The sequence below is a fragment of the Ruditapes philippinarum genome, unplaced genomic scaffold, assembly GCF_026571515.1.
Source record: "Ruditapes philippinarum isolate M1 unplaced genomic scaffold, ASM2657151v2 ctg461_1_1_1_1, whole genome shotgun sequence".
In the NCBI taxonomy this organism is placed as follows: Eukaryota; Metazoa; Mollusca; class Bivalvia; order Venerida; family Veneridae; genus Ruditapes; species Ruditapes philippinarum.
In genome coordinates this window covers 13,908-28,258 of record NW_026860321.1, presented here as the reverse complement: position 1 = coordinate 28,258, position 14,351 = coordinate 13,908, and the positions used below count along the sequence as shown (strand labels likewise).

Below are 14,351 nucleotides of genomic sequence, written 5' to 3'. Positions count from 1 at the left end.
AGAAGCTGTCATTTAAAAACTCAAATAACTCTGATGTTTTTTCTGTCTATTGTACCACTAACAATGCTCCTTTAACTTGTATTTGTATCATACTTTACGGACCTTATCAAAGTTATATCATATACATATACACGCACAGTGCGTTATATGCATAGATCCCTGACCTATCTAATTCTTATTATCAGATGAGCGGATACAATAACAATTTCACCACAACCTATTTGTTAACAAAAGAGCACATGTCAATGTTTGTGGTTAAATCTATTGTTATTCAAATAAAAGGTCAGAGTAGGGATTTATCAATTAGTTACCCGCACGCTAGAGCATGTTCCATTGATTGACTCAATTGTTCTCGGTTTTACTAATTGTAACGATAGAGAAAGGGATGGCGATAGAAATATCATATTCTGATGCTCGTTCATGATTACATTTTTTTCTGGGATTTCAAATCGTGACAAAAGGGAACGTATTTTATTTTTGTCTACGATACAAAAGAGAAAGAATATCAAAACACTGGACAATCTGATGTATACTCGGAGGATAAACCCTTTTTCAAATTAGATAGCCTCGTGTTCGATGCTCTCTTTATTACCTGTTGTATTACATCGTTTTTGTTTTTATTTGTTTGGGTCGTCAGACCAAACAAATAATGGTAGCGAAATTCCAGACCCTGATGCTGTTAATTGCAAATGCCGAAACTAGTCCGCTTTTTGAAGCGGTTACTTCCCTTTTTATGTACACTAACGCCGAAAAATTCAGGGGAGATCACTGCGTAAAGATGACAGGCGCATTAATTTTCAAGCAAAATTGTTCCCGAATGGTCGAAGATTTCTAATATTGTTTTATTCTTTATAGATATGCATGCTTATAGTAAGCTCCATGAATATTTACATCTGTGTTAGCGTCGAAATATTAAGATTTACAAACCCTAATTTAGAATAATATGGTTTTCTTCAGGCATATAACTTCACCGTGGTCGAGTGGTTTGCACGCTCCCTTTGGTCTTTGAATCGAGAGGCCTGGAGTTCAAAACCGAGTTAAGGCAACTCTCTTTTTTTAATTGTTTAAGTGAAATAAACATTGAATTGAATATCAGTGTTGCAATTAGTCTTATAGCCAATTTACTACAGTTAAAACTATCGAAAGCATTGGTGGCACTATACAAAAACAAATTGGTTTGTAATCTCACAACCTTCACCTGACCCTAAAAATTCAGCGTCTTCCGTGCTTTGATTTTTTTTAGTGTCAGAAAATAACAAAGTTCACTCTTTTCTTCAGATTTTTAAGGTAACTTCCTATAGTTTAATGTTTAATTCACAAGTACCAAACGTTAGATCAATGCAGTCCTGCGCTGGTGAGGCTTTATTATCCATCCTCCCCCTGTTAAAAATTTAATTCGAGGCAATTTCAAACTAAATTCATGGACCATATTTAAATTAATTTATTACCTCAGAATGGTTTGTATTTACAGTCCTTATTTTCAAAGTAATTGCATTATTTATTATGTTCATGAATACTTAAAATGTCATTCATAATGTGTACTTTAAAAGGATAGTGTAAAATGGATTAATTGAAAATAAACTTCATATAAATTATATCTTTATTTCCTGCAATTGGCAAATAGTATTACATACATACATACATACATGCATGCATACATACATACCTACATACCTACATACATACGAATGCATTCATTCATTCATATGCTTACATACACACACACACGCGCACGCGCGCGCACGCACACGCACAGACACATACATACAGATATAGATATTCACATGCATTGATATATAACAACAATTACAATTTTGTTACATCATATTGACCTTAGTTAAAGAGAGAAAATTTCTTAAAGTCAGGGTTGCGTAATAAAATACAACATTACTTAAATCATTTTCTTACCCAACAGATGTGACCAAAGTCATTTGCATTTATAATATTATGTTTACTTATATAAAACATAGCATTTTCTTTTAAAACGACATTACTTTCGACAAGTATCTAAAATGGGCTTTTGCCTCTAATTTCTTACATCAATGTACTTTATTTTACATCGTAAATGCTATACAAGATATAGTTATGTGATTGTCCATTTTCTTCATTCTGCAAATTTGTAAAAGTTAAATGTACTTAAAATAATAGTAAATATTAATAATAATAATGAGTTAAATATTTAGTATCCAGTGTATCATAATAAAAAGTTCAGGTATTGTTATCAAAAGATCTCTTGGTTGTCAATGACTGTTCAAGAGTTTGTAACTTATATATTAACATCTGTATTCTAACCTACAGTGCAATACATCACTCTATCACTGTAAAAATGTATAATCTTACCTAAATGCATAATTTTGTACCTAATATAAAGAAAATGGCAGAGAAATATTATTTCTAATTATTCATTATTCAATTACAATTTGACACAATTTACCATTTGTAAAGATAGTCAGATTCGTTACAGCTAGTACTTGACCAAATTTTACAGCTCTGGTCAAAATTTTATGTATCATACTTAAAGTTAACACAGAAAAAAACAGACTTTAATCATAATAATACTATCTTGAAATCGTACCTGTTTCTTTTCACATAATTCCCCTATTATTCTATTTTTTCAAAGCCAATCGCCACTCTTCCGCCGTCATCCGATATATTCCAACGTATACCATAAATCGTAACGTAGATTTTGATATTCATTGTGTGAGCACCGTTGAAATTCATTCTTTCTTTTCTTATGATCTTCACATCATCGTTGTTTAAAGAAGCAGATTCACAAGTTTCAGCTTTAGGAGAGGCGAAAATGAAGATATCAATGTGCTCCATATCACATATGTCATCCATTGTAAAGTTATATTCCTGTTTGTCTCCTTCCTGTATATGTGAGCCTTTCTCAATCAAAACCTTCTTGATCTCTTTTACAAATTCTGGAAATTCACGTTCATCATTAATGTGTTGCACTACAGCACATATTGTATTTTGAGGAACGATGCTTCTTGCCTTTGGATGTGCAGATGGTATTTTACCAATATGTCCTGTCAGAGTTGCACCTTTAACTAATGTGAATTCAGGTTCAGAAGGAACAAGAACCCGACAGTCGGGGAAAGCACTTTTTACAGTATCCTGGACTAATTGTATTCTTGAGAAATAGCCCACCATTACAATAACTTTAATTTTTGTGGTACTTTTGTCAGATAAGATGTCCTTAATGTTTGACACAATCGCTTCTAACGTGTTCTTGAAGAAACCATTAAAAACTTTAGGTTTTATGCATAAAAACTCACCTGCTACTGTAACTTCATTGGAAAATAGTGAATCTTTTACGGCAGTTTTTAAGCTTTCATTGAACTCCGTCTCATATAAATCACATAACGGTAATCTGAATTTTATCTCACTTCCTTTACCAAATCTGTTGAATATATTTGCAACATATTTTTTAAAATCAAACGTGCTGCCTTTATAACTCTCGATGTACCTGAGAAACACAGGTGCGCCCACAATTTTTATGATGAACTGTTTTAGCTCTTCGTGTACAGCTTGACCACCCCAACCGCCACCTGCGACATATGCAAGTCTGCGTTGAATCCCATCTTTTGTCGAATTCGCTGATACCAATGCCGTGGATCCTGAAATTGTTTTATAAGTTTATCTTCAAATATACATGTATATTGCAAATAAGCATGGGAGCAAATACTTATGGAATATATTAGGAAGGTTGAAAGGACTTTCAATGAAAATTCCTTGATTGGTTAAATTATGATAATTATTCATTCCTTCTTTATATTGGCTTCATTATTTTTGCTTTCAGTTTTGAAATTTGTGAAAAAAAGTATGTATTACAGTAAACTACATTATTTGGATTGGTCAAGCATTTATAGATGTGGTGGTATTCGGTAATGAAATTCGATATGCATGGGAAAGTGTGCCTAGAAATTAAAAGTATCGGGATTTTGAGTGCGAACCTCATTGGCGTAAATATGACATTTCCACAGCTTACACAAGTACTATAACACCAGTAGTGGTGAATGGTGCATGTGGTATGTTCTGGAGTTAACGCAGTATAATGCTAAATTTCAGTTCAGGCAGATGATACAGTCTTCTTAATCTTGGGATCTTCAAATTGAGGTATGTCATGCTATCTTTGTTTCAGACTGTGATATCTCCAGTATTATCTAGTAACCTCACTTAAACAGTGAGCAACATTTAAAAAATTGAGTTATATCCAAATTTAAATCGTAAATAAGTCTATAATTGATTGATCAATATACATATTCTATATATCATCCAGCATATCCTGTTCTTTAATTTTCAAAATCGACCAAAGACAACTGAAATAATCGATCTTGAAAGTTTGAATGTGTTTTTTTCTCAAAGATTATCATGATAATTATAATGGTGACGAATTATTGAAATATTTTCTTTTATGGATTTTACCTTTCAAATTTACAAGAAGGAAGCCAATTTCATTATTCAGGTCAACATTCTTTGGAAGAGTCTGCTCGTCACTCCACATGTGTTCCCAATAAGAAAGAATAGCCTTTGACTCGTTAACAAATGAGTAGTTTTTATTAAATCCAGCCTGTTCCAAAATATAAACAAGATTCATATCATTCTGTATCCACTAAAACAGCAAATTTGAGATATAAATACGTTATCACAATTTGAATATGCACTCAGCATTTTTTAAAAGAAAACAAAAAGAAAGAAAGAAAGAAAGAAAGAAAGAGAGAAACGAAATGTAAAAAAAGAAAATACACTATAATATAATTATATGTTCTACAAAATACATGTATTATCAAATAACAATCACTTCTATGAAACAATGGACATATTGTTTTCAGGTTAAACATTTTATAATTCTACAATGCAATTTGATTTTAATAAACGATTATAACTGTAAGAAGTTTAAAAAAAATTAAACACTTTATTATTCCCTGCGGGCCGGAGCCCGCAGGGTACGCGTTTAATTTTTGAGGCATGGAGGAGCACGTGACCTGTTTTCGGTACATGGAGGAGCATGTGATCTGTAAACTGTACATGATTGGTTAATTGACCTATTTGAAAACCTAGCTAAATACCGTTTCCCGGTACGTTACGGATTTAAATCTAGGGAATCATTGTATACACACCGGTCTCTCAAATGACCGGTGTATACAATGCTAGGGAATAAGTCCGAATTACACCTAATTAAGAACATAACACTATTACGTGATATTTCTAATTTTCTATTATTATTTTACCGTTTAAGGTGGAAAAACTTGCATGATGTGTTTGAAAATTATAATTGTTTCTTTAATATCTATCTGAAATTTTACAGACAATAAATTGTTTATAGTGAAAATCCGCAGAATTAAAACATTCGTTTGTGGCATCTGCCATAAATTTGTGGCATCTGCCATAAAAGATAGAGATATTTTCTGCGTAAACTTGTGTGTTTACTTTATTTTATTTTATTACTCTTTTTGCACGGAATTATTCATACAATGGTATTTAATCATTTTCTTAAACAGAAATATTGTTTTATTTTCGACCAAGACCAAAGACCTTCTTCTATTGATCGATTATTGTCAACTATATTCCTGATACAAACGTTATTTTTTTTCCCCAAACCATGTTGAAAATAGTTAAATGAAATATCTTTAAATCTTTATAAATGTTCCCCGCAGGAAACCATTTTACTTGTCAAAACTCTGTAATGATTAATCCGCTTACCTACAGGAACGAACTTACGTATGAAAAAGCTTTCTGTAGCATCGACTTGTGAGATCTCGCAAATACTGGAGGAATTATAAGCACGACATATATGTCAGAATTACTAGATATGAGGTCAGCATTTCGTAGTTTGGTAAACATTGCGTCTGTAAAGTATTTTATTATCGACCCATAAACTGTGTACGTTTCTAGCCTTTTACCATTGCTCTCAGTTATTTCAAGTTCTGTGGGCTGTATTAAACGTTTGATGAAAATAACATACGGAATTTGTTTTATAAATACATTTTAAGTACTTCATTAAAGATATAAAACGCCTTTCTGTTAGAATACTTATTAAACCTTCAGCAAAATTGAGAGATACATACTTACTTATAAGAGTTGAAAATTTTTTTTATAGTAATGCTTTGCATTTTCTTTTTATATCTTATAAAGCTCAAAACTTGCATAGAGAAAAATCACGGAAATGCAAGTATCACGAGACCCCATGGACACTAAAAAATTAAGTGACGGGGTATAATCTATTCGGATCTACAATCTTCCTCATTTCCCTATAAAATTTAATATAAAATGTGAAATGTTACTCAAGCACTTATAATAATTTAACATCTAACAGGTTACAAATATATATATAAATGTTTTTGTTCTTTGCCCCCACTCTCCTCAAAATAATCTTGATGAGTTGAAAGCATACCTTATGCTCATTTGATAACTTGTGAAAATCTTTAAAGTAGTACCAATATCTTTTTTCTTCGTCTGAAAGCTGTTTGTAATGGTCAACTGCTTCATAGCCAATGCTTTGAAATTCCTTTCTTTTGTCAAAAAGAACTATCGAAGGAACTTTTTCATATGGAAATTCCTTTACACTTTCAATCTCCGTTGGATCGTGTTTGAATGAGAAGAAACCACTACTGTACGATGTTCCTATATCAATAGCTATAACCATCAATGTGGCACTCATTCTGCATATACTCTAAAAGAAAGGAAATACAAACTAATAGAAATAAAATCTGTTTCAAATATCAAAATTGGATACAAACATTGTTTTTTTTACAAATGCATGCTGGTAATTGTTTTAAAGATATGATTTGATTGTAACATTGAAATCACTTTAATTCTATTTAACTGACTTTAAAGTAAACTTCATAACATTTGAATTTCTTACATAGATCAGCTGGGACACTTATAACAGAAAGATATGCAAAAGATAATTAAGAAATATACTCCAAATAAATTGAAAAACGTATTTTTGTGCTATTCTTAGTCCGACATGGATTAGAAAAAAAATCTAGTCCAGTAGAAAATAAATCTCAGTGCAGTCCCTTTAATATATGATTAACATGAATTTTAGTTAGTGCGTTCTTCACTTTTTTGAGTAATTTTGCTTTTTATCAAAAGGAATTGAAATGTACATGATTTATTTCTTAAGTAGGTCGAATAGGACATTAACATATCTATCATTTTCAAAAGAAATGTATGCTTCATATCATGAAAATACAGTTTGCTGTCCCTAAAACCAAATATATTATAGTACATTTCAATGACAGTTAAAGAGTTCTTGATAATATCAAATCGAAAGAATTCATGTAACAATTCTTTTACAAAAACTTAAAATTATTTCTTGGTCTTATAGAAAGTCAGTCTTAATCAAAGACAAACGATACTTACTTCTCGGCCGATTCAGTTATGTGTACAGTTATTGTAACAGGGTCTTATTTTTAGGATCAGGTCTAAGGGGCAATACTCTTGCTTTACTGTTGGATTATATAATTTAGCAAAGGGAGACAAATCCGCCGGTCTTGTCTGATACTTTTCAAGGGAGACTACTCTATTGGTTTTAACTGATTTTATCTTATGTTTACATTGGTCAGTATTCTAAGAATTTAAATGATTGGTTCACGGATCGTTGGTTTTAAGCTATTTGTATGTCATGTGATTTATTGGTGGGAAAAGTCATTGTGTCTTTGTTATGTTGTAAAGGAGAGAGGTTAGAAAAATTAGTGTTTGTGGTCAAGTTCTTTATTTCCTTAGTTGGTATGTATTTATCCTGACTGCTGCTAAATGCTTTATTGTAAATATGTAGAATTGCATTATTGTGATTCTGTTCTATTTTGGTTCAGTCCATAAGAATGACATGTATCTATCAAATCACCTTTCATCTTTTATTCACTATTAATATTTAACCTTGCAGTTAACAGTCACTGGTGTGATAGTCAGAGAGGTAATAATTAGATTGATGTACTACACTCATCCCTTAGATGGTAAGTTACATGTGTGATGTATTGTGTATTGTTTAAAAGGTAAAATATGTTAACTGTGTGTATAATTCCATAAGCTATGATACTATATTTAAGGACTGTTGCTGAGTGTAAAGAACTAAATTGGCCATTAGACATGTAATTGATTATGTTCTAGATTAGAACATAAGATATAATATTTATTCATGTAATGCATTATTTCTACTTTATTTTACTTAATATTTACATATTGTTACATATACTTATTTCAGAGTGTTGGTTTGTACCTACAGAATCTACTTGTTTGTACCTTATGTGATGTAACAACCTTGTTGGATCAGTATAAAAACAGGATAGAACTTTACAGCTGTTTGTTGATTTGATTTTAACAATCCCGAACTCATTTGACCCTTAGGGGCTCGGATAATTATATTTATATTGCGCCGAACCACCCCTATTACATACACTAAATCTTAATCCAATTAATTTAAAAACAAAATAATGCGGACATTTTTTTATTCATAACTTTTCCATCTACGGAAGCTTCAAAGGGTCACCTTCTACGCAATCTTTTATGAGAAGATGACCCTTTGAAGCTTCCGTATCCATCTTTATAAAGCGCAAAACAAGTAATATAGCGTATAGTTAATGTTTTAAGAGCGTGTAAGTGGCTTATCACCTGATCATTATCAGCTGGTAAAAGAAGAGCTGCATATGAAAGTATATTAGTTATAAAAGACTTTAAAGTAGAAATGTAAACAAAGTAGTATTTTGACTTCCATACAAAATATTAAACCAGTATAACTGTACTAGTTGTTAAAATAATAATAATAATAATAATAGTAATAATAATAATAATAATTATTATTATTATTATTATTATTATTATTATTATAAAAATCAACCGAAGAAAAAAGATGGTTCCGGTACAAAATGTATTTGGCCAATAAGTACCTTTTACAATATGAAAAGACACCAAAAATAAAAAAATAAAAAGCTTTTGAGAAATAAAAATGAAAGAATTTCTTTGGCATAATGTACCTTTAAGTTATGACAGAACAGAACAATTTTATTCAAAAATAAGGAATTGAACTTACGTTCCTCTTCCATACATGCATCACATATAAACATAGGTCAATATACATGTATTAACATATAGCTATATAGTCCCAATTTAAAATAATAGACAAATTACTACAACTGCTGATGTAAATATAAGAAAGAAAAAATATTTTATAGATTTTAATCCGTTACCTCCGCCTTGAATGGTAGTAAAAAGTAGTAAATAGGCTACGAATACTGTCAACCGCATTGAAATGAGGGACGTGGGTTTAAACACCAATAGGATTACATTTCTTTCATTCACTTTTTAAACATTATTTTTGTATCATTCAGATCCATTTCTGAAAGCAAAAAAATAAGTTTATTATAATATTGATATAGGTATTTCTTGGGTACAAATGCTAGATATAGGAAGTAATTGCTGTAGAATAATGCACGGTTTGAGTTCAAATGCGTTAACTCTACCGTTTGCATGAGCATTATAGAATAATGAATTGTGAAAACGTTGATAAAAATTGTATGTTTATTTTATTTCACTTTATATTTTTCAAGCGAAATGCAGAATATTTATAGTTAAAGAAAATGAAAATTTAACTCGTTTGCGACATTGAAATAGCGTACTTGCTTTACTGTTTGGCGCTACATTGTGAAGTCACAACAGCACTTTAAGTTTATGACTGAATTCAAGAAGTTGGTGTTCGAATTTGTTGACTTAGAACATTTTCTATCTTTCTAGATAGTTGTGTAAATAATATTCAACTAAAAAACTTTTTTTCTAATTATCAGATTTTTCAAACAAAATGGCGTCGTCAATGTGTCGGTTTGAAAATTCAGAGGGAGGGAATTAGAAGGGCGAGTGCATTGTTTCGAAATATATCCCGCTTCGCCCTTCTTTGTTTATATAAGAGAAATTGCCGATAGTGTTAGACTCATTTATAGATTTATTACCTGATAATTTAAAAGTCTAATAAAATTAAACTTCACTCCCACAAAAGAAAAATATGTACTAACCTTGAACCTGGTTACGCCCTTTTGATGAATACGCGACTCCGGTTCAATTCATTATAATAATTAATAAATTACTGTAAATATCTTGACATTGTTTTTAAAGAAAAACATTAAGAACTTAGTTTATTTCTAAATGTGTGTAAAATTAAAGATTCATTATGCCCATCCAAGAGTATATATAAAGTTAACAGGTGAAAATCATATTAGGTTTACATATTTCCATAATTCCTTTCAATTTTATAATTTACTTGACAAGATAATAACTCACGTGGCCCATTTCACTGGGCCTGTCTTCCAACCATCACTAAATTCTAAGATTCTATAACCAATCGATTCGAAATAACACTCTGATATACTGTTTGCATTTTTTATTTACAAGAAGTAGGGAATAGTTTATGTGTTATTTTGAAACAAAAAATAAATAAATAAATTTATGATCGTCTGCTGATGAATCGTCTGAAGGCTAACATAAATGATTCTTCTGTAAGGTCTGGAACTATTTCTAGGTGAACGGCACGGGTTTGGCACACGTGAATAGACATTATGTTTACCTTCTGCTGAACTTGTTTTTCTTTAATGTAAAGTGCCCCTGTGAAATCGACACCTGATAATAGAAGACGCTCATTACAATCAATTACATGCAGGTGTCGCCCATACTGTTACCCGATACTGTCAATCAGACAGCACGTGAAAAGTGTTCTCCGAAGATGTATCATTTGCAGAAAAGTTACAGGAAGACCCTATACCGCCCCAGATCCCCCACCACTTCCGGTTTTCAGAGTAATCGTCGAACCACCCTTCTTCGTATAATGCATTTGAATTTGCGTTTTTACGCCTTTTAGTTCGCGTTACTACGCCTTTATTCGCGTTACTACGCCTTTTGATTTGCGTTATTACTCCTTTTGTCTCGCGATATTATGCGAATAAAGGCGTTATTACGCCTTTTGATTCGCGTTACAACGCCTTTATTCGCGTTATTATGCCATTTGATTTGCGTTATAACGCTTTTATTCGCGTTATTACGCCTTTTGGTTCACGTTATTACGCTTTATTCGAGTTATTAAGCCTTTTGATTCGCGTTATAATGCCTTTATTCGCATTATTTCGCCTTTTGATTCGGGTAATAATGCCTTTACTGCGTTATAACGCCTTTGCATTTTTTTATATTTTATTTGACACTATTAGGCTTTCGTAGATAACTGACATACCGTCCAATTAATAAATTAATCGAAAATCGTACTTTTGTGTTATTCTTAGCTCAATTTAAGTGAAAAACATTGAAACATCAGATGTTCGTTAAGATCGATAATAATTAAATATTTGTAAATTTAATAAATATGCTAAATTTGTTATAATACATAAGACGCTGGTGTTATAAGAAATATAGCATAAAACTTGCACCATGAAATGCTTAGGATAACGAATCTGGTGGCACTTGCATAATTTTGGTAAAATTGATGAATGGTCAGATTTTCCATTCCTATGCACTCTAAAAATAAACAAAGCCATCAAATAATAACGCTAATAACACACACGCGTACACACGCACACACACACACACACACACACACACACTCTTAAAATTAATAAAATCACTATACAATTGACTTACCTTTTAAACGCACAAGATCCGATGTAATATCACTACATTTATTTAACATAATTGGGCAATACAGATATTTTGGATCCTTGCCAAAAGCATTATTTATTTAATCGACATGAACATAAAGTGAATTTATCCATTCAACGTATCTGATATATGATACTATTATCTGGTTATTGATTAGACATTATTATAGGTCAAGCTTTTCGATAATGGTTTATCACTCTACTGTGATTGCTATATTTGTTATAGTTATATAAATGTGAGGACGTGATCGTGAGTAAAACTAGGCGTTGTGTACATGATGTACGGTTCGTTTCCTTTATTCAAACTGAATGTTTACATACATAGGAAATGACGTTACGTTAAAAACATAAAATAAACAATTTGCGCAAAAGCGACGTTACGTGACGTCGCGCCAAATCTACAACATTCTCCGGGCCTCAGAAATGCGTAAGTGTCATACAAAAACATAAAGTAATGAAATTACTTCTTTTAAATCATATTGAAATTAAGCACCCTAATTAAAACAGCTATATTTAGATATATCAACAAACAGATTGGCGCTATGTAAAGTCTCTGTTTTGAATTATTTTCACTCTTCTATGACTATACAAATTGAATTGTCTTTTCACGAAATGTTAGCGATATAATTTAAATATTTATAATAAGTATCGTAATGTCTATTCATCTGGTTTCTGGATAATTTCCAATGGGTACAATTTGACAATCGGTCGTGTAGTCAGCCCTTCGGATGTACGTATCCTCGCGGCCCTCGAAAACCCGTCATTTCCCGTTAAAAGTTCATCAACTACCGCAAGGCTCAACTGTAGCCTGGGTGTAGAATCGTCTTGGACAATAACAACGTCACCAACTTGAATAGTCTGGTTTGTGGTACCACTCGACCATTGGTATTCTCTGAATTACGTCAGATACTCGTGTTTCCAGCGGTTCCAGTAGTGATTAATTAACTCCTCACGTCGTCTAGCACGTTGTCGAGCATCGTCACCTTTACGATGGTAACAGGGAGTATCGTTGGTTACCACAGTATCGTAGAATGGTAGAGTTGTCAGTCTGCGTCCATATAGTAAGTGTGAAGGGATGAGAGGATCTGGATCATCTCTTGCAGAAGAAAAGTAGGTAATTGGTCGATGGTTCATCATTGCCTCTACTTCGGTAAATATCGTCTGCAGCGTTTGTAAATTATGGAGGCTTTGCCGAGGAGAACTTTCTTAATTGCTGTTTTCATTACACCAATTAGTCGCTCCAACATTCCACCATACCAAGGTGCTCTTTTTGGAATAAACTGCCAGTGTGATCCTCTTAGTGTTAGAGCATTATGAAGATTTTGCGAATTATAGAGTCGCCGGATTTGATTGGCTGCTGCATGAAAGGTGGTACCATTATCAGATATCATCAGTCTTGGTTATGATCGTCTGCTGATGAATCGTCTGAAGGCTAACATAAATGATTCTTCTGTAAGGTCTGGAACTATTTCTAGCTGAACGCCACGGGTTTTGGCACACGTGAATAGACATATGTATACCTTCTGTTGAACTTGTTTTTCTTTAATGTAAAGTGCCCCTGTGAAATCGACACCTGTTACGGAGAAGGGTGGTTCGACGATTACTCTGAAAACCGGAAGTGATGGGAGATCTGGGGCGGTATAGGGTCTTCCTGTAACTTTTCTGCAAATGATACATCTTCGGAGAACACTTTTCACGTGCTGTCTGATTGACAGTATCGGGTAACAGTATGGGCGACACCTGCATGTAATTGATTGTAATGAGCGTCTTCTATTATCAGTTTGGTAATATGACCTTTTGGGGACATAAGGAACGGGAATCTTGTTGTCTCTGGCAACTGTGCGTTATGTATTCTTCCGCCACAACGAATACAACCGTCCTTGTCTAAATAAAGTCTTAGCTGTCGAATTATTGGACTTCGTTTTTTTTCTGGGATTTTAGATCTTGCACATGTATTACGTCGGGGAAATATTGTTGTTGGCAAGTTTCAATCAGTTTTCCTTCTGCTAATCTCAGCTCTTGTAGATAATGAACAACTTTGGCGATAATTATACGTCACTCTGCAGTTTTTAGTGAAACGTATAACGTATGCCGTAACACGTAATAACTTGTGAAAGCTGCTATATCTGTTTAACTCTAGAATTTGACGTAAACCAGAGTTACCTCTCTTGTCAGATATAATTTGTTCCTCTGAATCTCGTTCCGTCAACGAAGTGAAAGTGATTGCCCTGGTTTGTTCCAAAGCAGGCCATTTATTGTTGTGAATTAACCAAGTATGTCCATTTTTCCATAATGTGCTTAATTGTAACTGGGTTGCAGTTAGACCTCTGGTTTGTAAATCAGCGGGATTTTGATCTGTTGGACAATATCTCCATTCAATATCGGGAGTCAGTTTCTTGATTTCTTCCACTCTGTTAAAAATGAAGCGTTTTAGTGTCTTTGTAGATTTCAGCCAACTTAACACTATTTGACTGTCGGACCAACATGTGATTTTCTTGAACGTGGCTTCATTTGACACGTGGTGGGTTACACGTGCACCGATGAGTGCTGCCATCAGTTCTAGTCAGGGTAAAGTTATCTTTTGACAGGTGCAACTCTATTATTTGAAAATACAAGGGTAGATGTATGACCGGAAGTAAGATACGCTACGGCTCCATAAGCAAGTGCACTGGCATCAACAAACACGTGTAAATCAAAATCGGTGGAATT

General features: G+C 32.8%; 1 protein-coding gene across 1 annotated transcript; it reads right to left on the bottom strand.

Annotated features, from left to right (window-relative positions):
- Positions 1-1,605: 1,605 nt before the first annotated feature.
- Positions 1,606-11,541, bottom strand: LOC132759639 (uncharacterized). Its single transcript, XM_060751447.1, has 5 exons — positions 9,198-11,541; positions 6,401-6,679; positions 5,728-5,940; positions 4,432-4,576; positions 1,606-3,623 (listed from the first exon to the last, which is right to left on the bottom strand). The coding sequence occupies exons 2-5, from the start codon at positions 6,665-6,667 to the stop codon at positions 2,602-2,604; spliced, it is 1,647 nt and encodes a 548-aa protein (XP_060607430.1). The 5' UTR covers positions 6,668-6,679; positions 9,198-11,541; the 3' UTR covers positions 1,606-2,601.
- Between the last annotated feature and the right edge of the window lie 2,810 nt (positions 11,542-14,351).

Excerpts from the sequence above, each read along its gene's own strand:
- LOC132759639 (XM_060751447.1), bottom strand. The coding sequence starts at position 6,667 with ATGAGTGCCACATTGATGGTTATAGCTATTGATATAGGAACATCGTAC. Across the intron at positions 5,941-6,400 it reads AGTTATCAAATGAGCATAAG|CCCACAGAACTTGAAATAAC; the intron begins GTATGCTTTCAA and ends CGTTTAATACAG. Across the intron at positions 4,577-5,727 it reads TACAGAAAGCTTTTTCATAC|GCTGGATTTAATAAAAACTA; the intron begins GTAAGTTCGTTC and ends ATTTTGGAACAG.